At 46.6% G+C, this 25,487-nt stretch overlaps 2 protein-coding genes across 2 annotated transcripts in view; one reads left to right on the top strand and one right to left on the bottom strand.

Annotated features, from left to right (window-relative positions):
• LOC147097366 (sorbitol dehydrogenase-like) overlaps positions 1–8,165 on the bottom strand; it is an 80,732-nt gene extending 72,567 nt beyond the window's left edge. Inside the window, exon 1 of the mRNA XM_085972280.1 lies at positions 8,097–8,165. The gene's annotated coding sequence lies outside the window, so the exon portion shown is untranslated. The remainder of the gene's footprint in view (positions 1–8,096) is intronic.
• The window catches only part of LOC147097365 (dual oxidase maturation factor 1-like), a 60,231-nt gene extending 39,615 nt beyond the window's left edge, over positions 1–20,616 (top strand). The window contains 8 exon segments of the mRNA XM_085972003.1: positions 2,637–2,694; positions 10,530–10,664; positions 12,495–12,705; positions 13,496–13,498; positions 14,154–14,281; positions 14,284–14,364; positions 17,786–17,964; positions 20,596–20,616. Of these exon segments, the coding sequence (XP_085828129.1) occupies positions 2,637–2,694; positions 10,530–10,664; positions 12,495–12,705; positions 13,496–13,498; positions 14,154–14,281; positions 14,284–14,364; positions 17,786–17,964; positions 20,596–20,616 (816 nt within the window).
• The last annotated feature ends 4,871 nt before the right edge of the window (positions 20,617–25,487 follow it).

Raw genomic sequence — 25,487 nt, 5'->3', positions numbered from 1 at the left:
GAGATTTAATAGAGGTGTTCAAAATTATGAGGGGTTTTGATAGAATAAATAAGGAGAAACTGTTTCCATTGGCAGGAGGGTCGGTAACCAGAGGACACAGATTTAAGGTAATCGGCAAAAGAGCCAGAGGGGGAGATGAGGAGAATTTTTTTTACGCAGCGAGTTATGATGATCTGGAATGCGCTGCCTGAAAGGGCGGTGGAAGCAGATTCAATGGCAACTTTCAAAAGGGGAATTGGATAAATACTTGAAGGGGGAAAAAAAAATATCGCTGGGGTACGGGGAAAGAACAGGGGAGTGGGACTAATTGGACTGCTCGTTCAAAGAGCACGATGGGCCGAATGGCCTCCTTCTTTGCTGTATCATTCTACATAATGAGTGACGTAATAAAACTCACTACGCACTTGGTTTGAGTATAAAGCAAGGCTTTAATCAACTTGTTTCAGAACATGGAGGTCCAGTTGTATTTCACTAGCTCCTTGTCTTACAAAATGTCCCTGGCAAGCTGGGGCCCACGCCCGAGTATTTATACTCCTTGGACGGCGCCACCAGCTGGCCGTCCAGCGTTATTTCATAAGTAGTTTCTTGATGATGAGATTTATAACAATGAGTACATAAAAACCCTCAACCAACATTAGTCGATACACTAAACGTATATTTTCAACAACTTACCCGGGGTGGGGGAAACAACCAATTGAGGAATGATTTTAGGTACCAGTAAAAAATGTTCCTCCCTCGGTCCTGCTCAACTTTGCCCTTTGGGACCTGAACCACAAAGGACCTTGTTCACACTGCAGTCCGCACTACGAGTCTGATACCCATGGGGTGTCGGGGAGGGACCTGTCTGAGCTGTGGGGCGGCGGGGGGGCTGGGGAGGGGGGAAACTGCAGATTGATTCAATCTGACACTGACCCTGTTTACAGGCGAAAGAGGAATTCCAAAGACAGTGTGTGAATCCAATTCAAAGGAATTGGTTCCCTTGCATCCCATTCTGAGGGTTTTGGGTCTTTTTTTAAAAAGGGGGTGTATTTTCCAAAGAGGAATGGGTGGGAAAATTCTTCCCGATGTCGTCTTGCTGCAAATTTACATTTATCTTGAAATGGTGCTGTATAATATTAGTAACAAAAGCATTAGCGTGTAATTCCTCTGATTGATATTTTTTAAAAGGCATTAAGCTGGTTAGTAAATTCATTAAAATAGTATTCGTTCATTACAATACTCAGAAACAGCGCACTCTGGGGGGAAAATTCAGTTGTTTGCGCCTCCCGTTAGCGCCTTAAGAGGGCGCTAATGCAGCGCAAAGCAACTAGCGCCCGGGCGCGGCGATGTTTGCACCGCTCGCAAAATTAACTAGCCATTTTGCGGCGGCGCTAAACACTACCGCCCCGATCTCCTGCGCCGGCAGATTGTGACGTCAGTCGAGTGCACAATGCCCCGTTAGCGCCCCGGACCGGATATTGAGTGGCGCCCCCTGCCTTACCGCCTGCCGCTAGCAACGACAGGTTGAGGGGAGCGTTTTGCTGTCAGGAAGGGACTGGGTGGAGCGCTATTTAAAGGCGACCGCTTCCTGCCTTTTTTTGTTGGTGACATTTTTGCACCACGCAGTCAGAGAGAGAGAGAGAGACTTCTGGAGAGATTCAACGCTGTGTGAAGGAGTTTTGAGTACTGAGCAGCACTTTGCAGGTTCATTTTGATTTGCCCTTCCTTGCTTCGCCAGCGCTCTGAGGTAGCGCCTCGCTCCTCGGCCTTTGCGCCTTAAGACAGGTGTGAAGCGCCTGATTTAGCGCTCCAATCACCTCCAGGGGCGATAAAAGCCAAGTTTGCCATCTTGAGGCGATAATTAGCGCCAGGCGCTAAACTTTGCGCACGGCCGATAATGGCGCCCCAAATGGGGCAATACTGAATTTTTCCCCCTCTGAGTTATGTTTTGAAGAATGAGAGGGGATCTCATTGAAACTTTTAAAATTCTAACAGGACTAGACAGACTAGATGCAGGAAGGATGTTCCTGATGGCGGGGGAGTCCAGAACCAGGGGTCACAGTCTAAGGATAAGGGGTAAACCATTTAGGACAGAGATGAGGAGGAATTTCTTCACCCAGAGAGTGGTGAACCCGTGGAATTCTCTACCACAGAAGGCAGTTGAGGCCAATTCATTAAATATATTCAAGGAGGAGTTAGATATATTTCTTAAGGCTAAGGGGATCAAGGGATATGGGGAGAAAGCAGGGACAGGGTACTGAATTTGGATGATCAGCCATGATCGCATTAAATGGCGGAACAGGCTCGAGGGGCCGAATGACCTACTCCTGCTCCTATCTTCTATGTTTCTATGTTTGTATGTGTGAATGTACCGTAAGAGTTCCAGTTCCCAAATCGAGCGGTTCTTCTGCCTGTATTTGGTCAGTCTGCATAAACCCGGGGTCACACCTTCTCTGATCATATAGGCTATATGACACCTAGGATGCAAGAGATGCAACAAGTTTAGTCCTCTGATATTACCCAGCGCAATTTCACGGTAAATGTATCCTGACTGCACCCTGTGGTTGAAGTATTGGTGCGGCGCAGTCACTATAGTGTCTGTTCTCACCGCACGTGGATGGTGCTTTGTGCTAATAAGCTGTGTGATCATTTTGCAGAAATTCCACTGGTTTGTGAAGGTAAGCCTAAGTCTCTTCATCGGTGTCGTCATTGTTGGTGAGTATCGTCGGATCAGCTCTTGTTAAGGGGCATTCCACATCGCAAGCACGGACACAGTTCAAGGAGAGTCTGATAGTGCAGCAATGTGCTGGCATCACTCAGCCCTGTTTTGACCTAATATATTTTGTACCTGCCAACAACTTGCTCCAAGGAAACAACTGAGAAGAGCAATTGCACAACACAGCTCGGTGTGAACTTGGCAGGCTTCATTTAAGAAAGAGCAGCAGTGAGCCAGAATTTAATGTCGAGAATGAAATACATAACACTGTACGTGGAGCAGACTGCTTTGGTCAAAACTCACGGTTAAAGGCTGGGCCATTTTTGCCCATTAAGTGAAGTAGGTATTCTAGGGACAGGATCCTTAACACATAAAAGGGGTGGGTGCCTGTGACATTAATGACGCTCCCTAAGTGTCCACCCTGCTCAGGAATATCGGACGGGCAAGAGTATTCTGGTTTAAAAGAGTGGATTTAAAATTTTTTGCAATTTTTTGATTACTTTTGTTTGAGTCAAACATATTTATTTAAATATGATAGTACCTGTTACAACTCATCAATTACATAATAAATCCATTACATTCATTAGCCGCAATAAAACAAAGCCTTGAGGACAGCTTTAGGGTTAACAGTATAAATGCAGTGGTAAATTTTACAGATAAATCAATCAAAAACAATTTTACGCCAATCCTATTGGCAATCTAGTGACTCCTCGTTTTTACTTGGTATTATCTAACCATGTAATATCATAGTCCTTATACACGGTCTTCCGCTTTTCCACGGAAAAGAAGCCATCCATTTTCTCAAAACCCGTGGAAACACCGAATACTCGAATTTTCTTCTACTTACTGTTGTGATCAATGTTCGATCGTTCAATCGTTCGAATTTTCTGATTAATACTGTCCTAATGGTGATTGATTGAGGTGCAATTGATTGTGTGACGTGCAATTGTTTGATCTGTAATTGATTGTCAGTAGAGAACCAGCGTTAATCCCCCCCAATTCCATACTGGCGCAGTAAAGATGATGCTGGTGGGCTTTTCCTGATGAGGAGGAGGGAGGGGGTGTCAGCTCACCTCTTTGGGTGATGTCAGAACAGAGGGGAGCGAACACAAGAAGCTCCCTCCCCTTCCCAACAGAATTTCCCAGTGGGTTTATAAAAGAAACAGGGGGCGGAAGCCCAGTGGACCCAGGGACATAAGAACATAAGAACATAAGAAATAGGAGCAGGAGTAGGCCAATCGGCCCCTCGAGCCTGCTCCGCCATTCAATAAGATCATGGCTGATCTGATCCTAACCGCCAATCCACTATGACAGGACTATCTCCTGAATCTAACAGCATTAGACACACAAAAACAGGAGCAGGATCAGGCTACACGGCCCCTGGGCCCGCTCCGCTACCCACAGGGCCATGACCGATCCGAACCTAGACTCATGTCCAAATTCCTGCCCGCTCCCCGTAACCCTTAATTCCCTTTTCTACTAGGAAACTGTCTATTTCTGTTTTAAATTTATGTAATGATGTAGCTTCGACAGCTTTTTGGGGCAGCATATTCCATGGACCTACCACCCTCTGAGTGAAGTAGTTCCTCCTCATCTCAGTTTTGAAAGAGCAGCCCCTTATTCTAAGACTATGCCCCCTAGTTCTAGTTTCACCCATCATCTGGAACATCCTCCCTGCATCCACCCGATCCAACCCCTTCATAATCTTATATGTTTCAATAAGATCGCCTCTCATTCTTCTGAACTCCAATGAGTAGAGTCCCAATCTACTCAACCTCTCCTCATATGTCCATCCCCTCATCCCCGGGATTAATCGAGTGAACCTTCTTTGTACTGACTCGAGAGCAAGTATGTCCTTTCTTAAGTATGGACACCAAAACTGTATGCAGTATTCCAGGTGCGGTCTCACCAATACCTTGTACAACTGAAGCAATACCTCCCTATTTTTATATTCTATCCCCCTAGCAATGAAAGCCAACATTCCATTGGCCTTCTTAATCACTTGCTGCACCTGCATACTAACCTTTTGAGTTTCGTGCACCAGGACCCCCAGATCCCTTTGTACTTCAGTACTTTCAAGTTTCTTGCCATTAAGATAATAACTTGCTCTACGATTTTTCCTGCCAAAGTGCATAACCTCACACTTTCCAGTATTGTATTCCATCTGCCAAATCTCTGCCCACTTACTTAGCCTGTCTATGTCCCCTTGCAGGTTTTTTATGTCCTCCTCACTCACTACTTTCCCTCCCATCTTAGTATCATCTGCAAACTTTGATGTGTTACACTCGGTCCCCTCCTCCAAATCGTTAATATAGATTGTAAAGAGTTGGGGACCCAGCACTGACCCCTGCGGAACACCACTGGTTACTGATTGCCAGTCTGAATATGAACCATTTATCCCAACTCTCTGCCTTCTGTTAGATAGCCAATCCTCTATCCATGCCAGAATATTACCCCCAATCCCGTGATTTTTTATCTTAAGCAATAATCTTTTGTGTGGCACCTTGTCAAATGCCTTTTGGAAGTCTAAATACACTACGTCCACTGGTTCACCTTTATCCACCCTATATGTTACTTCCTCAAAGAACTCCAGCAAATTTGTCAAACATGACTTCCCCTTCATAAAACCATGCTGACTTTGTCTTATTAAATTATGATTATCCAAATGTCCTGTTACTGTCTCCTTAATAATGGACTCCAAAATTTTACCTACCACAGATGTTAGGCTAACCGGTCTATAGTTTCCAGCCTTCTGTCTACTGCCCTTTTTAAATAAGGGTGTTACATTAGCAGTTTTCCAGTCTGCCGGGACCTTTGCTGAGTCCAGGGAGTTTTGGAAGATTATTACCAATGCATCCACAATCCCTACCGCCACTTCCCTCAAAACCCTGGGATGTAAGCCATCAGGTCCAGGTGATTTATCCGCCTTGAGTCCCATTATTTTACCAAGTACTACTTCCTTAGTGATTTTAATCGTATTTAGCTCCTCCCCCCCTATAGCCCCCTGCTTGTCAAGTGTTGGGATATTCTTGGTGTCCTCTACTGTAAAGACTGATACAAAATATTCATTCAGTGTTTTTGCCATCTCCATATTTCCCACCATTAATTTCCCGGTCTCATCCTCTAAGGGACCAACATTTACTTTAGCCACCCTTTTTCTTTTTATATAACTATAAAAACTCTTACTATCTGTCTTTATATTTTTTGCTAATTTACTTTCATAATGTATCTTCCCTTTCTTAATCAATCTTTTTGTTATTTTTTGCTGTCTTTTAAAGTTTTCCCAATCCTCTATCCTCCCACTAGATTTGGCTACCTTATATGCCCTTGTTTTTAGTCGAATACTATCCTTAATTTCTTTACTTAGCCACGGATGGCTGTCTTTTCTTTTACACCCTTTTTTTCTCAGTGGAATATACTTTTTTTGGAATTTGTAAAATAACTCCTTAAATGTACACCACTGATCATGTATCGTCTTATCCTTTAACCTATTTTCCCAATCCACTTTACTCAATTCCGCTCTCATACCTTCATAGTCTCCTTTATTCAAGCTTAGCACGCTTGTTTGAGATACAGCCTCCTCACCCTCTAACTGAATATGGAATTCAACCATGTTATGGTCACTCATTCCAAGGGGATCCTTTACTAGGACATTTTTAATTAATCCTGTCTCGTTACACAGGACCAGACCTAAGGTTGCTTGCCCCCTGGTTGGTTCAGTTACATACTGCTCAAGAAACCCATCCCTAATACACTCAATGAACTCATCCTCAAGGCAGCCCTGCCCAATTTGATTCGTCCAATTTATATGATAGTTAAAATCCCCCATAATTATAGATGTTCCCTTATTACAAGCCTCAACTATTTCCTGATTGATACTCCGTCCAACCGAGTTGCGACTGTTCGGAGGCCTATATACTACACCCACTAGTGTTTTTTTCCCCTTATTATTCCTTATCTCCACCCAAACTGTTTCATTATCCTGATCCTTTGACCCAATATCATTTCTCTGTATTACAGTGATTCCTTCCTTTATTAACATAGCCACCCCACCTCCCCTTCCTTCCTGCCTGTCCTTCCTGATTGTTAAATAACCTGGTATGTTTAATTCCCAGGCATTGTCACCCTGCAGCCATGTTTCTGTAATGGCCACAAGATCATACCCATATGTAGCTATTTGTGCCTTTAACTCGTCTATTTTGTTACGAATGCTACGTGCATTCAGATAGAGAACTTTCAAATATGTTTTGTGACACTTAGTTCCTGCTATTGCCCTTTTTATTACTTTACCTTTTACTCCACACCTTCTACCCCTTCCTGACACGCTCTGGTTTTTAATTTCCCCACTGCTACCTAAGTCTATGACCTTCTCTGTTGTCATTTGTATTATTTGCTCTCTGGGAACCTCCCCCCCACTAGTTAGTTTAAAGCCCTCTCTACAGCCCTAGTTATATGATCCGCCAGGGCTCTAGTCCCAGCACTGGCCAAGTGAAGCCCGTCCCAATGGAACAGCTCCCTCCTGTCCCAGTACTGGTGCCAGTGTCCCAGGAAGCAAAACCCATTTCTCCCACACCAGTCTTTGAGCCACGCATTTAACTCTCTTATTTTATTTGTCCTAGCCAAATTCGCTCGTGGCTCAGGTAATAATCCAGAGATTATTACCCTTGTGGTTCTGCTTTTTAATTTGGCCCCTAGCTGCTCAAACTCCCTCAGCAGAACCTCCTTCCTTGTCCTATTTATGTCGTTGGTACCAACATGGACCACGACAACTGGATCCTCCCCCTCCCACTCCAAGTTTCTGTCCCGCCTGACTTCCATCCTCCTCCCACTCGCTCAGGCCCAGGAGTTTGAGGGCCTCTGTGGCTGGACAAGAATGGTAGACATTATTTGAAGTTAAGAATGCTGCCCACTCTTATCTAAATTTCAACAATTCTTTTGCTGGTGGGCAAAAAGAAAAATAATGCAGATCTCGAGGGGAGAAATAGGAGCAGGAGTCGGCCATTCGGCCCCTCGAGCCTGCTCCGCCATTCAATGAGCTTGTGGCTGATCATCGACCTCAACTCCACTTTCCTGCCCGATCCCCATAACCCTTGCCTCCGCTGTTGCTCATAAATCTGTCTATCTCAGAAGTATCACGCCTGCAAATGGTTCACAAAACTGAAAAGGGAGGCGCAGTACGACGGACCGAATGGCCTCCCGCTGTGCTGTATGATTCTGCGGTACAAGAGCAGTGTCACAACCTGAACTTGAGAGGGGGCAAATTCATCAGCCTGGCCTTGAGAACAAGAGTTCCGTATTCAGTAAAACAGCAGCTTAAACTCGGGATACAAGGGGCATATTATAGACTTTCTGTAGAAGCAAATTCACAGCTACAGGAGAAGTGCGCAATGTAGGAACTTACTCAGCTTAATAGTTATCCCCGTGATCCTTCCACAATAAATGGATGAGGAGCCTTTGCTGCAGCTTGCTGCGTGTAGCCGCAGTAACGCCAGTTTCCAGGAGAGGGCAGCAGATGAACCAGCAGCTCATTGAATTGGGCAGGTCCAGTGCTGGGCAACTGAAAGGGGGCGCGACAGATTAAATCCAAGTAATCGCAGGGAATTGGAAGAATTAATTGTATAGCGACTGAATTGCAAAAGCGTTGCATGTGGAAATTTAAAAAACCAAAGTCTCGGTGGATACTGAATTTGCAGATGAGCCAAGGAATTACGACAAGACCTAGATATAAATGGGCAGATAAAGCTCAGTTTGTACAAATGCACAGATTGGTAGAATGAATTGGAGACACAGTTACTCGATGACTGTGAGGTCTGACAGGATAGTAGGCGCCACATTTAGTATTGTCCAGTTAAAGACTGAATAACTCCACAACATAGGCAGAGCAATGAAACAAATACTTTGGTTCTGTCTTCATGGAAGAGGACACAAATAACTTCCCAGACATACTAGGGAACCAAGGGTCTAGTGAGAGAGGAATTAAAGGAAGTTAGTATTCGTAAAAAAAAGTGCTGGAGAAATTAATGGGACTGAAAGCCGATAAATCCCCAGGGCCTGATAATCTGCGTCCCAGAATATTAAAAGAGGTAGCCATGGAAATAGTGGATGCATTGGTTGTCATCTTCCAAAATTCTATAGCCCTAGCTATTCACAATATATATCAATGATTTGGAGGAGGGAACCAAATGTAATATTTCCAAGTTTGCTGACGACACAAAACTAGGTGGGATTGTGAGTTGTGAGGAGGATGCAAAGAGGCTTCAAAGCAATTTAGACAAGTTGAGCGAGTGGGTAAATACATGGCAGATGCAGTATAACGTGGATAAATGTGAAGTTATCCACTTCGGTAGGAAAAACAGAAAGGCAGAGTATTATTTAAATGGTGATAGATTGGGAAATGTTGATGTACAAAGGGACCTGGGTGTCCTTGTACACCAGTCACTGAAAGCAAACATGCAGGTGCAGCAAGCAGTTAGGAAGGTAAATGGTATGTTGGCCTTCATTGCAAGAGGATTTGAGTACAGGAGCAAGCATGTCTTACTACAGTTATACAGGGCCTTGGTGAGACCACACCTGGAGTACTGTGTGCAGTTTTGGTCACCTTACCTAAGAAAGGATATACTTGCCCTAGAGGGAGTGCAGCGAAGGTTCACCAGACTGATTCCTGGGATGGCAGGACTGTCGTATGAGGAGAGATTGGGTCGACTAGGCCTGTATTCACTAGAGTTTAGAAGAATGAGAGGGGATCTCATTGAAACGTATAAAATTCTGACAGGGCTAGACAGACTGGATGCAGGGAGGATGTTTCCCCTGGCTGGGGGGTCTAGAACGAGGGGTCACAGTCTCAGGATACGGGGTAGGACATTTAGGACTGAGATGAGGAGAAATCTCTTCACCCAGAGGGTGGTGAACCTGTGGAATTCTCTACCACCGAAGGCTGTGGAGGCCAAGTCACTGAATATATTTAAGAAGGAGATAGATAGATTTCTGGACACAAAAGGCATCAAGGGCTATGGGGAGAGAGCAGGAATATGGTATTGAGATAAAGGATCAGCCAAGATCATATTGAATGGCGGAGCAGGCTCGAAGGGCCGACTCCTGCTCCTATTTTGCTATGTTTCTATAACTGTGACTAAGGAGACACTTGCCTTGGAGGCGGTGCAACGAAGGTTCACTAGATTGATTCCTGGGATGAGAGGGCTGTCCTATGAGGAGAGATTGAGTAGAATGGGCCGATACTCTCTGGAGTTTAGAAGAATGAGAGGTGATCTCATTGAAACATACAAGATTCTGAGGGGGATTGACAGGGTAGATGCTGAGAGGCTGTTTCCCCCTGGCTGGAGAGTCTAGAACTAGGGGGCATAGTCTCAGGATAAGGGGTCGGCCATTTAAGACTGATCAGGAGGAATTTCTTCACTCAGAGAGTGGTGAATCTCTGGAACTCTCTGCCCCAAAGGGCTGTGGACGCTGAATCGTTGAGTATATTCAAGGCTGAGAGCGATAGATTTTTGGACTCTCGGAGAATCAAGGGATATGGGGATCAGGTGAGAAAGTGGAGTCGAGGTCGAAGATCAGCCACGATCTTATTGAATGGCGGAGCAGGCTCGAGGGGCTGAATGGCCGACTCCTGCTCCTATTTCTTATGTTTCTTATACGACAACTGATGAAAAATAAAATACAGATCACAATGAGGAATTTGCATGCGGCTTATGATATTGGATCAGACCCAGACCATGTGGACATAGTTGGATGTGATTGAAGATAAATAGGACCATCAAAGCATGTCTTCATGTCTGATGAAGAGCAAGTCTAATGATTTCCTTTATTCCTCTGTTAGCCGTCAATTTTACCAATGACTGGGAACGAGGATGTGCCACGGTGAACACAACGTATAAATCTTTTAGCAGCAGGATCATCGAAGCGGAAGTTGGGATTCACGTTGGGTTTACAGGAGTAAATATAACTCTAAGAGGTAGGGCCTTAATTTCATCCCCCATGTCTGCAGAGTGTGGTAGTGCAATGGCTGTGGTATTGGCCCAGTAACCCAGACCTCACGAGTTGAAATCCCAGCTGCCAGATTATGGTGAAAACCCAACTGGTTCACTCATGCCCTTCAGGGAAGGGTGCCTGCTGTCACACACTATGTGGTCGACTCTTACTGCCCTCTGACATGGCCAAGCAAGCTTGTCTGTTGTAAAAACGAGTCTAGCCGGCCAACCACCATCTCAGAGCAATATGGGATGGGTAATAAATATGTGTCAGCCAGTGGCTCAGTGGGCAGCACCCTCACCTCTGAGTCAGAAGGTTGTGGGTTCAAGTCCCCACTCCAGAGACTTATGCACATCTAGGCTGACACTCCAGTGCAGTGCTGAGGGAGTGCTGCACTGTCGGAGGTGTCATCTTTCAGATGAGATGTTAAACCTCTCGCGGGTGGATATAAAAGATCCTGTGGCACATTTTGAAGAAGAGCAGGGGGGAGTTCTCCCCAGTGTCCTGGCCAATATTTATCCCTCAATCAACATCATTAAAACAGATTATCTGGCCATTATCACATTGCTGTTTGTGGGAGCTTGCTGTGTTCAAATTGGCTGCCGTGTTTCCCACATTACAACAGTGACTCCACTTCAAAAGTACTTCATTGGTTGTAAAGCGCTTTGGTATGTCCGGTGGTCATGAAAGGCGCTATAAAAATGCAAGTCTTTCTTTATGTATTTTTCAAATTGTATATAGCGCATATGCAGGTAGCACGTGTTCGCATAATGTTTAATTACAACAAAATATTTGTTCTTTAAAATATCTATACTTGCTGTGCAGTTTCTTTCGGTTTACTAACCTTTGACCTCAATACGAATGTGAATTAAATTTTCTGCTTCCCCTTTTAAAACAAGTTTTTACTGTGTAATTTTCCACAGTACCAGTTGTCGGCTCGAGCTGAGATCCGATGGTGTCAGGTTTCCCCGATCGTCACCTTTTCCTCACCTTGTTGCTTTTCTACTTTGCTGCACCTTCCAGGTAACCACCGTCGTCTCCAGATTCAGCAGACGCCTTCGGTGTAGATGCCCTCGGTGATTTCCATTTCTCTGCTGCTGTTTAAGAATGCTGGTGCTGCCCATATCCTGAGAACAAATACACTTTTTAATACTTGACCTTCCATTTTCATCCAGTCTCGGCCAATCCCCAGGTTCCCCCCTGTCTCCCAGTCTCTCATTTATAAACATGTTCAATAACTGAGCATAGAATCATAGAACGGTTACAGCGTAGGAGGAGGCCATTCGGCCCCTCGAGCCCATGCCGGCTCTCTGCAAGAGCGCTTCAGCTAGTCCCACTCCCCCACCCTTTCCCCGTAGCACTGTAATTTTCTTTCCTTCAGGTACTTATCTAACTCCCTTGTGAAAGCCACGATTGAATCTGTATCCACCACCCTCTCAGGCAGTGCATTCCAGATCCTAACCACTCGCTGCGTAAAAAAGTTTTTCCTCATGTCGCCTTTGGTTCTTCTACCAATCACCTTAAATCTGGGTCCTCTGGTTCTCGACCCTTCCGCCAATGGGAACAGTTTCTCTCTATCTACTCGGTCTAGACCCCCTCATGATTTTGAACACCTCCATAATTCAATCATTCAAGGTACAAGTATATAGACGAGGGACAAGGTTAGCAGTGACTAATATCGTGAACAGGCTTGTGCTTCATATCATTATATTGGATCATTAAAGGTCTAAGACCATCTGTATATTAGCTGACTGACAAAACCTCAGTGCTACCCAAGAAAGATAAAGAGCTTCATGTAACAATGTACCTGCAGGACTCCCCAAGAACCAACTGAATGAAACCATCAACTACAACGAAGAGTTTCTGTGGATGCTCGGACTGCACTATGAAGCCCAGTATCGCAAAGGGCTGGAGAGGGGCCTTCCAGGTCCAATCTTGTATGTAGCAGAGAAGTTTACCCCCAACAGCCCGTGTGATGTTTATTCACAGTACAAGGTCTCTGGCCATTACGCCTCAGCCACGATGTGCTAAGTTATAGAACGAGATGAGCCCAAACAACCCAAGCATTAAAGGCCACACCTTGGGAGCCTTAGCAGGCTGAAGCTTTCCTGAAGTCACCAAAAATATTGGCCAACATGGACTATTTGTGGTGGAGCTGGAACTGTTGTCATGGGCTTCACTGGCCTCTGGTCTAGCGTCCAACTGAACTCAACATAAATGTGAAGTTGACAAGGCAAAGCATCATTTCAATCATCAGTTGTGTTACATGAGATAGAATATCACACAGAATTTTACAGTGCAGGAAAAGGCCTTTTGTCCCAACTGTGTGTTCCATGGTTTCCAATACTGGCAAAGCGCTTGGAGACGTTGCCGGGTAACCTCATCCTTTAAATTAGTTTCTGTTTCGTTTCTCAGATTAAATATGAATTATAGAAGCTCCCCCAATGACTCAGTGTCACAAAACATGGCTACCATGGACAAAGTAGTTGCTGCCTATGACAGCAGTTCATTGCAGGGCTGGCTCTCCTGCTCACGTGTCCCTGGGGAGGAATGGTGCTCGCAGAACGCGTTGGTCAGCAGCTCCTTGATGCACTGCCTAGTTAAATGTTACCAATGTAAAAAAAAAACCCCGAGCCTGCCGGTCTTCCGTTCCAGGATCAGTGCTCCCGGCAAGAACACCCAATCAGGGAATCGGCCCTGGCGTCTGCGAGACACTCGGAGGCGTTTCAGTACGATATATAATTGCAAGTCTTAACACTGAGCTGTTTCGTTTGCTGCTGTCGGGACGGATGTTTCCAGCTGTCAACTGCGAAGGTGGTTGCACTGTAGGAAGATCGGAATGGAGGAGGCCATTCAGCCCCTCTCGCCTGTTCCGCCATTCATAAGAACATAAGAAATAGGAGCAGCAGTAAACCATTTGGCCCCTCGAGCCGTCTCCGCCATTTAATGCAATCATGGCTGATCATCCAAATTCAGTACCCTGTCCCTGCTTTCTCCCCATATCCCTTGATCCCTTTAGCCTTAAGAAATATATCTAATATATATATCTAAATATATCCATATCGCTTGATACCCTTACCAACAAAATCTCAGTCTTGAAAGCTTCAATTGTTCCCCAGTATCCACAGCCTTTTGGGGGAGAGAGAGTTCCAGATTTCCACTCCCCTTTGTGTGAAGAAGTGCTTCCTGACATCACCCCTGAACGGCCTGGCTCTGATTTTAAGGTTTTGTCCCCTTGTTGTGGACTGCACCCGCCCCCCCCACCAGAGGAAATAGTTTCTCTCCATCTACCTTATCATCTCCTTTTATCTTTTTAAACACCTCGATTAGATCTTCTATACTTTGAGGGAATACAAGTCTAGTCGATGCAACCCGTCCTCTTAATTTAACCCTTTTAGCCCCATCGGCACAAAGTTGGTTTCCTTGTGATTTTAAAGATTAAGATAGGGTCTTTTTTTTTCTTACTCACCAGGGTGGCCCTATGTGCTTGGATGCTGTCCAATATCCTTCTGTGGCTACTGGTCCTCTTGCAAGGAGGGTACATGATACTGGTAACCAGCTCGTTCATGATCTTTTCATTGATCTCATTCGGTACAACAAGGCCCCGCTCTGTGACATCAACTTTGACAATGTGATGTTGAAGAGCGCTCAAGGTCCATCCTTTTGGCTAACTTTAGCAACAGGTGAGTATCGAGGTCCAGCCATTCTTGGGGTGCGGGGGGGGGAGTGGCAATTCATTTCATCCTGTGGTATCTACTGTAGGCTGATTCAACGGGAAAATGGGAGCAATTTTAATGATTGAGTACAACTGGTTACAAACAGTAAGAAGGCAGTAAGTACGAAAGATGGATATTCCCCCCCACCACCCCAAATCCTTTGGAGAGCAGGCGACAACGAGTGTTGAAGCTGTCTGATCCGTTGTTCTGGCTGCCACTCTGCCCATCTCCCTTAAGGCGATTCGTTACACACCCCCAACTCCATGTGACCAGGACATGAGCCATCCTCAGCCAATCAGTGGCGTTGTAAACTCTATTACCCATATATGTACATGCTTCCATTTTGTTTCTAAATTAGCAACAGAAAATGCTGGAAACACTCAGCAGGCCAGGCAGCATCTATGGAGAGAGGAACAGAGTTAAGAACATAAGAATTAGGAGCAGGAGTCGGCCATTCGGCCCCTCGAGCCTGCTCCACCATTCAATAAGATCATGGCTGATCTTCTACCTCATCTCCACTTTCCTGCACTATCCCCATATCCCTTGATTCCCCTAGAGTCCAAAAATCTATCGCTCACTGTCTTGAATATACTCAACGACTGAGCATTCACAGCCCTTTGGGGCAGTGAATTCCAAAGATTCACCACCCTTTGAATGAAGAAATTCCTCCTCCTATCAAATGGCAGTTGGTGCTAGATCAATTGTTAATGTTAAATCTGAGATTGATAGCTTTTTGTTAACCAAAGGTATTAAAGGATATGGGGTAAAGGCGGGTATATGGAGTTAGGTCGCAGATCAGCCATGATCTCATTGAATGGCGGAACAGGCTCGAGGGGCTGAATGGCCTCCTCCTGTTCCTATGTTTCCTTCCTCATCTCAGTTTTAAATGGCCGACTCCTTATCCTGAGACTATGCCCCCTAGCTCTCGATTCTCCAGCCAGGGGAAACAATCTCTCAGCATTTGCCCTCAGAATCTTATGTGTTTCAATGAGATCACCTCTCATTCTTCTAAACTCCAGAGAGTATAGGCCCATTCTACTCGATCTCGTTTCAGTTCGATGACCTTTCATCAGAACTGGAAGAAGTTAGAGATTTAACAGCTTTTAAGCAAGTGCAGAGCCAGGGGAAATGGGTGGGAGGGGGCGACTAAGCTATGATTCCCTCCATAGTTCAATTACACACACACACACACACGTGTGAACAATGACAGACAGGATAAGACCCTCTGGTCCATTCACCCTGCCCCACACAAATGCCATGCCTTGTGCGTCACTATATACTTCACACCCCACCCGAAACCAAGTGATCTCCTGGGAGAGGTCAAACCCAGGCCAATTTAGGGAGGAAAATAATCTGGGAAATTCCTCTCCGACCCAGCTAGGCAATCGAAACTAGTCCAGGAGATCACACGGGTTCCGAATTATGTTGCACAGTACCTACCTTTCGTAAGAGGTGATCTCCGCGCCAGCCAAAAACAGGTCCAGTTCTCGCTAGAAGGAATTCAGCGATATCAGCGTCCACCGCACGAGCCAGCAGCCTGTTCCAGAGGTCCGCTGTTCTCGGGGAGAAGAACCACCTCCAAAACATTTAACCTAGATCTGGCCTTCTCCAACTTGAAATTGTGAACCCTGCTCCTCCCGGATCTATCTAGTTGAAACAAGCTGTCTTACTCGAACACAATCTATTCCCTTCATCACCTTTATAAACCTCGATAAAATTGCCTCCTAAGTCTATGCTTCTCCAAAGTGTAGAGTCCCAGCACTTTTAGCCTATCTTGCTAATTAAGAAGCTTCAAACTGGGAATTAATCGAGTGGCCCTCCTCTGTACCCTTTCCAATGCCTCAATATCACCTACCATGTGCGGAGGCCAAAACTGGACCCTGTATTCCAGTCAGTGCTAGCCAAGCTATTTAGTGTCATGCATAAGGAGTAGCCAGTTGGGTTGCTTATACCAATGGATGTATAGACCAGCAAGAGTCAGCGCCTTACGAGATTTGACAGTTCTTTTATAAGCTTTTAAACATAAGAATGGGAGTAGGCCATTCAGCCATTCAGTGAGATCATGGCTGATCTGTGACCTAACTCCATCTAGCCACCTTTGGCCCATATCCCTTAATACCTTTGGTGAGCAAAAATCTGTCAATCTCCAATTTAAAATCAACAATTGATCTAGCATCAATTGCCGTTTGCGGAAGAGAGTTCCAAACTTCTACCACCCTTTGCGAGTAAAAAGTGTTTCCTCACTTCACTCCTGAAAGATCTGGCACTATTTTTTAGGCTACGTCCTCTAGTCCTAGACTTCCTCCCAACTGAAATGTAATGGGGGTTGAAAATCTGTGGCCTATGCTGGCGTATTCCTGCAGCTGGATAGGAACTAGGCTATATCCTGCCCTCGCATGTAGAAACCCAGAATGCCGTGTGAGGGCGGAGCCTCCACCCACCCCTTGCACTGTCCTCGTTAGAAGGTCACGAGTTCCTAGCAGCCTGGGCATTCAGAGGGAGCTCACCGTCTGACCGAGGGTGACTGTGGGACTGACCCGGGACACAGGCTAGGACCCTGAAAGATTGGGCTCAGAATTGCTATTTTAAAATGGTTCCTTTTTAAGGGAGCCATGGTGGGAGGGGTGTGGGAGGGGGCAACTAAGCAGTTTTGGAAGGGTTGGGTCGTCAGACAGCCCCCTCCTCCCAGCTCGCCACCTGCGCCGGACTTTCTGGCATTACTGTAATGGCAGGTGAGCCAGCTGTGCCCCTAGTGGAGCGGGCGCCGACCAATGGAAGGGTAATGATGGGACTGACCCCTGACCCTCACCCCAGCGGATCTTGGGGAGGGGGGTGAGGGGGTTGCCAAACTGTTCAGCGCGGAATGTGTCATTTAGATAGATGTATGAGGAGAAATTGGGTCGATTGGGCTTATACTCGCTGGAGTTTAGAAGAATGAGAGGGGATCTCATTGAAACTTATAAAATTCTGACAGGACTAGACAGACTAGATGCAGGAAGGATGTTCCCGATGGTCGGGGAGTCCAGAACCAGGGGTCACAGTCTAAGGATAAGGGGTAAGCCATTTAGGACAGAGATGAGGAGGAATTTCTTCACCCAGTGAGTGGTGAACCTGTAGAATTCTCTACCACAAAAGACAGTGGAGGCCAATTCATTAAATATATTCAAGGAGGAGTTAGATATATTTCTTAAGGCTAAAGGGATCAAGGGATATGGGGAGAAAGCAGGGACAGGGTACTGAATTTGGATGATCAGCCATGATCTCATTGAATGGCGGAGCAGGCTCGAGGGGCTGAATGGCCTACTCCTGTCCTATCTTCCATGTTTCTAAGTCGTGAAGCTTCAGAAGCGAAAGGAGTTTGACGTTCCCTTTTTTTTTGTTGTTGCAGCTTTGCTCTGTTTCGTTATCGGAATAGCCATCGTAGCCATGAGCATTTCTGCCCCGACGAATTTGAGCCGGTTCTTTCTGTTAAATGGCGGCAACAGTGACAAAGAGAGCTATACGACTGCGTTTTACAGCGGCACCTACAGTGACGATGACCAATCCGCTCAGGGTGTACAGCTAGAAGTAAGCTTGAAATTCCTCCCGAGATCTCTGCGCTCCTCCAACTCTGGCCTCTTGAGCTTGCCCCGATTTTAATCACTCCGCCATTGGTGGCCGTGCCTTCAGCTGCCTGGGCCCTAAGCTCTGGTAATCCCTCCCTATAAACCTCTCCACCGCTCTCTCCTCCTTTAAGACGCTCCTTAAAACCTACGTCTTTGACCAAGCTTTTGGTCACCTGCCCTAATTTATCCTTATGTGGCTCGGTGTCAAATTTGTTGTCTTAAAATACTCCTGTGAAGCACCTTAGGGACGCTTTACTACATTAAAGGCGCTGTATAAATACAAGTTGTTGTTGTTGTATGTATTGCCAACTTTACTGAGATTCCATTCCAAGGGCTCAAATTCCTCTAACCGACGGTCAGATTGCAAGGCCGGTCCTCCCAATTTCTCCCCGCCCACGGTAACCCTTGGCCACTAGCCACATGTGCCGGGAAATGGCGGGTGGACATCCCATAGTTTTCCGTTCCCTTAGTTTTGACCAAATGTGATTACACCAGTGGGCACTGGCCAAAATGTCACAGCCAGTCTCCTCATGCACCAGGGTCCACCTTGCGCTGAGTTCACACCAGACCTGCAGCAGTATTTGAAGGGGAGGATAGAGAGTGTCGCTCTCCCGCGACTCGGCCGGAAATTTAAAAGCAGCTCCCTAACCCGCGACACAATGAATGGTAGGACCCTAGGAAGGACAGAGGAGCAGAGGGACTTTGGTGTGCATGTACATAGATCCCTGAAGGCAGCAGGACAGGTAGATAAGGTGGTTGGAAAGGCATATGGGATACATGCCTTCATTAGCCGAGGCATCGAGTATAAGAGCAGGGAGGTTATGATGGAGCTGTACAAAACGCTAGTTAGGCCACAGCTGGAGTACTGTGTGCAGTTCTGGTCATCACACTCTAGGAAGGATGTGATTGCAGTGGAGAGGGTGCAGAGGAGATTCACCAGGATGTTACCTGGGCTGGAGCGCTTCAGCTATGAAGAGAGACTGGACAGGCTGGGGTTGTTTTCCTTATAGCAGAGACGGCTGAGGGGGACCTGATTGAGGTGTACAAAATTATGAGGGGCATAGATAGGGTAGATAGAAAGGAGTTTTTCCCTTTAGTAGAGGGGTCAATAACCAGGGGGCATAGTTTCAAGGCAAGGGGCAGGAGGTTTAGAGGGGATTTGAGGAAACACTTTTTCACCCAGAGGGTGGTTGGAATCTGGAACTCTCTGCCTGAAAGGGTGGTAGAGGCAGGAACCCTCACAACATTCAAGAAGCATTTAGATGAGCACTTGAAACGCCATAGCATACAAGGCTACGGACCAAGTGCTGGAAAATGGGATTAGAATAGACAGGGCTTGATGGCCGGCGCGTACACGATGGGCCGAAGGGCCTCTTTCTGTGCTGTATAACTCTATGACTTCCGCCACCTGAAGGACAAGGGCAGCAGGTGCATGGGCACACCATGGCTTCCAAGTCTCTCACATCGTCCCGACTTGGACATACATCAGCCGATCCTTCATGGTTCGGAGCCAAAATCCTGGAACTCCCTCCCTAACAGCACTGTGGGAGCACCTTCACCACACAGACTGCAGCGGTTCAAGGAGGCTCACCACCACCTTCTCAAGGGGCAGTCAGGGATGGGCAATAAATGCCGGCCTTGCCAGCGACACCCACATCCCAGGAATGAATTTTAAAAGATGCGGAATAAAACTCTCTCCACCGCCACAAAGCACAGCAGAAGAGTAGCCCTTTCACTCTACAAGCGTGACATGTTAGGCCAGTGAGCGTGCTAGTTTAAGGCAATTATTTCTGTATTTCAGCCTCCTCCTCCCCCACCCCCCCCTCCACTGTAAAGCATTTCTGAACTTTTTCTACATAAAACCTATGGGGGAAAAATTCGGTATCGCCCCGTTTGGGGCGCCATTACCGGCCGTGCGCAAAGTTTAGCGCCTGGCGCTAATTATCGCCTCTGACAGCAAACTTGGCTTTTATCGCCCCTGGAGGTGATTGGAGCGCTAAATCAGGCACTTCACACCTGTCTTAAGGCGCAAAGGCCGAGGAGCGAGGCGCTACCTCAGAGCGCTGGCGAAGCAAGGAAGGGCAAATCAAAATAAACCTGCAAAGTGCTGCTCAGTACTCAAAACTCCTTCACACAGCGTTGAATCTCTCCAGAAGTCTCTCTCTCTCTCCAAGAATGCGTGGTGCAAAAATGTCACCGACAAAAAAAGGCAGGAAGCGGTCGCCTTTAGATAGCGCTCCCCCAGTCCCTTTCTGACAGCAAAACGCTCCCCTCAACCTGTCGTTGCTAGTGGCAGGCGGTAAGGCAGGGGGCGCCACTCAATATCCGGTCCGGGGCGCTAACGGGGAGTTGCGCACTCGACTGACGTCACGATCTGCCGGCGCAGGAGATCGTGGCGGTAGTGTTTAGCGGCACCGCAAAATGTCTAGTTAATTTCGCAAGCGGCGCAAACATCGCCGCGCCCGGGCGCGAGTTGCTTTGCGCCCCATTAGCGCCCTCTTAAGGCGCTAACGGGAGGCGCAAACAACTGAATTTTTCCCCATATGGATCTTGCACACAAAATAATTGGACTTTTGTTTTTCTTCCTTTTCAGAGCCTGGAGCATGCTGTATAATCGAGAGAGGAAACAAACTGTGTCTTGGACTTGCATCTACTTTAGAAACTTGGAAAAATAGGAGCAGGAGTCAGCCATTCGGCCCTTCGAGCCTGCTCCACCATTCAATAAGATCATGGCTGATCCTCTATCTCAATACCATATTCCCCTCTCTCTCCCCATACCCCTTGATGCCTTTTGTGTCCAGATCTACTTCTCACAGAAAGTGACAGCCTAGTTTGATTTTTCAGGAGTGAGGCCTGGAAATTGGTCTTGGGTGGTGGCAGGATCCGATATCGTCTGTTTAGCACCACAGCCCGAGACCAATTTCTAGGCCCTTGTCTTTCATACCACGTCTACACAAATAGCCTTCAATCTCTAACGCTAGAGGTTACTGAATAGAAGTAGAGAAACGCACTATTTTTAGTTCTAGCCGTGATACTGTTTTTATACAAAGATGTGGCTGCTGCAGCCCCCAACCCCCCCAACCCCACCTGAGAGATGAGCGGTCTGCTCGGAGGGGTTCAAATTCAGGGTAGCTCAACATTAAGCCCGAGAAGATGGGTGCGTGTTCCCAACTCCCCTCAGATTCAGTGGAAGGTATCGAGCGCATGTTGAATTTTCCCTGCCAAAGTTAATGGGGTGGGGGTTAGGGGAAAGGGGTTTGAGAAAGGGGCATCCCAAGTCATTGAGAATCGGGCAACGCTATGTGCTGCACTGTGTTTAGATTGTGCCAGAGCTGACAATGAGTTGAGTCCCCAACATGTGCTTCTCTCAATGACCCCATTCAGTCGACATTGAGGCCCAAGCTTGCTTTCTCAGTTGCTGCTCGTGCTGCAAGAATTTGCCATACAATGTAAAATGATCTCGATAGGTACAGAGACAGGTCGGGCTCAACTCCCAGGTACAAGGACTAGGGGACACAGATTTAAGGTCTGGGGCAAGAGATATAGGGGGGGGGGGGGATGTGAGGAAAAACTTTTTTACGCAGCAAGTGGCGAGGACCTGGAACTCGCTGCCAACAGAAGTGGTGGAAGCGGAAGAACTCAATGTTTTTAAGGGGTGACTGGATAGGCATTTGAGGGAAATAAACTTGCAGGGCTACGGGGATAGAGCAGGGGAATGGGACTGACTGGATTACTCCACAGAGAGCCGGCACGGACTCGATGGGCCGAATGGCCTCCTTCTGTGCCGTATGACTCATTGTTAGTTCTGGCACAGTCTGTATCTTTGATTTGCTTGGAAAGAATGGAATTTACATTAACCTTATACAATAGATGACGATTACCTTAAACATGGAGGAAATACATATCAGTAATTTTCTATGAATATTGTTCTCTGCTTGTAAATACACATTAAAAGAATGTTTTCTATTTTTTTTTAAATTTTACCTTTAAGTAAATAAAGATCAACGTGACCTATTTGCAATGAGCGGTGAAATGTTTAAATGCTCTGGATGGCGAGCTGTCCCATGACCGTAAGGGCAAATGATTTTGGTGCATTTGCGAAAATCAGCAACAGCGGGAAAGAAATCCCTTTGCTGTCGGCCGTGTGAGTTGCTGCCTGAACACCGTCATTTTGCATTCAAATTCCCGAAGGACGTGAACGTATCTGTTTCCAAACAGATCGGATGTCAAAAAATCATTTTGGGGGGGGGGGGGGGGGGGAGGGGGTGCAACATGTCACTTGCGCTACGCATCACAAACCCCCAGGCGGTAAATAGTGGCTCCATTAGTTTTGAGGTTCTTGGTCTGAGCCGCCTGCAGAGAGAGGACCTTAGATCTACGCACTTATCCAAGCTTAACATGGCAGGGGAGGCAGCATCCATGGAGAGAGAGAGACAGAGTTAACATTTCAGGTCGAAGACCCTTCGTCAGAACTGGAAAAAAAGCAGGAAATGGAAAGCAAGTTTAGGGGCTGGGAAAAGGGGGAGGAGATGAAAGAACAAAAGGGACGGTCAGTGATAGGATAGAAAGCAGGAAAGATTAAGAGACATTGAGAAACACTAAGAGATATTCAAGGCGAGAGGTGGTGGTAATGGGGCAGGTTAAGGAACAAAGGATGGCTCTATAAGGAACAAAGGACAGCTCAATTCACACCTCATTCACACAACAACTTGTATTTATATAGCGCCTTTAAGATAGTAAAATGTCCCAAGGCGTTTCACAGGAGCGTTATCAAACAAAATTTGACACCAAGCCACATAATGATAAATTAGGTCAGGTGACCAAAAGCTTGGTCAATGAGGTGACGTCACCAGAAAGCAGGTAAGTGATTGGTTGGTGAGTATTTCTCTCTTTCTCCTTTTTTACAAGCTCAAATTCTGCAGTATATATTTTCTAGGGTCTCTGGTGTAGTGGGGACAGTTGGTAAATAAGCGCCCTAAAGTATATCTTTAATTGGTGGTATTGAATTAATTTAAATTAATTAAAGGGGTAAGTCATGTCAGGACAGCCCAGCCCCGTGTTGTGCTCCACCTGCGCTATGTGGGAATTCAGGGACACTGCCGGTGTCCTTGACGACCATGTGTGCCGGAAATGTATGCAGCTGCAGCTACTGGTGGACTGCATTGAGGTGCTGGAGCTGCAGATGGATGAGTTTTGGAGCATTCGCGATGCTGAGAGGGTCGTGGGTAACAAGTTTAGTGAGTTGGTCACACCGCAGGTAAGGGCTGCACAGGCAGAAGGGAAATGGGTGGCCATCAGGCGAAGCAGGCAGGTAGTGCAGGGGACCCCTGTGGCCATCCCCCTCTCAAACAGGTATACCAATTTGGATACTGTTGAGGGGAATGACTTACCAGGGGAAGGCAGCAGCAGCCAACTTCCTGGCACCAGGGGTGCTTCTGCTGCTCAGGAAGGGAGGAAAAAGAGTGGGAGAGCAATAGTGGTAGGGGATTCTATCGTAAGGGGAACAGATAGGCGTTTCTGTGGCCGTAGACGTGACTCCAGGATGGTTTGTTGCCTCCCTGGTGCCAGGGTCAAGGATGTCACTGAACGGCTGCAGGGCATTCTGAAGGGGGAGGGTGAACAGTCAGAGGTCGTGGTTCACATTGGGACCAACGACATGGGTAGGAAGAGGGATGAGGTCCTGCAGCAAGAATTTAGGGAGCTAGGTAACAGATTAAAGAGCAGGACCTCAAAGGTTGTAATCTCTGGATTACTCCCGGTGCCACGTGCTAGTGAGTATAGGAATAGGAGGATAGAGCAGATGAATGCGTGGCTAAAGAGTTGGTGCAGGAGGGAGGGTTTTAGTTTCCTGGATCACTGGGTCGGCTTCTGGGGAAGGTGGGACTTGTACAAGTCAGACGGGTTGCACCTGAACCAGAACGGGACAAATATCCTTGCGGGGAGGTTTGCTAGCACTGTTGGGGGGGGGGGGGGGGGTTTAAACTAACTTGGCAGGGGGATGGGATACAGAGTGGAGCTATAATAGGGGGTGATGTACAGCCAAATATAGAGGAAAAAACAAGTCAGCTTGGAAGGCAGAGCAAATATGTAACGGCACAAGGGAGTAGGGCAAGGCTGGATGGCATTTATTTTAATGCAAGGAGTCTTGCGAATAAGGTGGATGAACTGAAGGTGCTGATGAACACATGTGAGTATGATATTGTTGCTATCACGGAGACATGGTTGAGGGAGGGGCAAGACTGGCAGCTCAATATTCCAGGGTATAGAATCTTCAGGCGGGACAGAGGGGGGGGGGGGGTAAAAGAGGAGGTGTTGCAATATTAATTAAGGAGTCAATTACTGCTGTAAGGAGGGATGATATATTAACAGGTTCCTCTAATGAGGCCATATGGGTAGAACTTAAAAACAAAAAGGGGGCAAGCACTTTGCTGGGAGTGTACTATAGGCCCCCAAACAGTCAGGGGGAGATAGAGGAACAGATATATAGGCAAATCGCAGAGAAATGTGCAAATAATAGGGTAATAATAGTGGGGGATTTCAACTTCCCCAATATTAACTGGGATAGTCAGAGTGTGAAAGGCTTAGAGGGTGCAGAATTCTTAAAGTGCATCCAGGAGAGCTTTTTGAGCCAGCATGTAGAAAGTCCTACAAGAGAGGGGGCGGTACTGGACCTAATTCTAGGGAACATGGCCGGGCAAATGGTAGAAGTGTTAGTAGGTGAGCACTTTGGTGACAGTGACCATAATTCGGTGAGATTTAAGGTGGTCATGGAAAAGGAGAGAGATGGACCGGAAATAAAGGTTCTAAATTGGGGGAAGGCCGATTTTAATATGATAAGGCAGGATCTGGCCAAAGTGGACTGGGATCAGCTACTTGTAGGAAAATCCACATCGGAGCAATGGGAGTCTTTCAGAAAGGAAATTGAGAGAGTACAATGGCAACATGTTCCCGTAAAGGTCAAGGGTGGGACCAACAAGCCCAGGGAACCTTGGATGTCAAGGGACATACGAGAATGGATTAGGAAAAAAAGGAGGGCTTTTGGCAGATACAAAGGACTAAAGACAGAGGAAGCCCTAGAGAAGTATAAAAAGTGCAGGGGGATACTTAAAAAAGAAATTAGGAGAGCGAGGAGGGGCCATGAAATAACACTGGCGAGCAAAATAAAGGAAAATCCTAAGGTGTTTTATAAGTATATTAAGGGCAAGAGGATAACTAGGGAAAGAGTAGGGCCCATTAGGGACCAAAGTGGCAATCTGTGTCTGGAGCCAGAAGATGTAGGTGGGGTTTTAAATGAATTTTTTGCATCTGTGTTCACTATGGAGAAGGACGATGTAGACATAGAAGTCAGGCAGGGGGACTGTGATATACTTGAACATATTAGCATTGAGAGGGAGGAGGTACTGGCGGTTTTAGCAGGCTTAAAAGTGGATAAATCCCCAGGCCCGGACGAGATGTATCCCAGGCTGCTGTGTGAGGCAAAGGAGG

The sequence above is a fragment of the Somniosus microcephalus genome, chromosome 32, assembly GCF_052327205.1.
Source record: "Somniosus microcephalus isolate GS21.2 chromosome 32, FLI_Smic_1.0, whole genome shotgun sequence".
Taxonomy (NCBI): Eukaryota; Metazoa; Chordata; class Chondrichthyes; order Squaliformes; family Somniosidae; genus Somniosus; species Somniosus microcephalus.
This window is presented reverse-complemented; position numbering and strand designations above follow the sequence as displayed.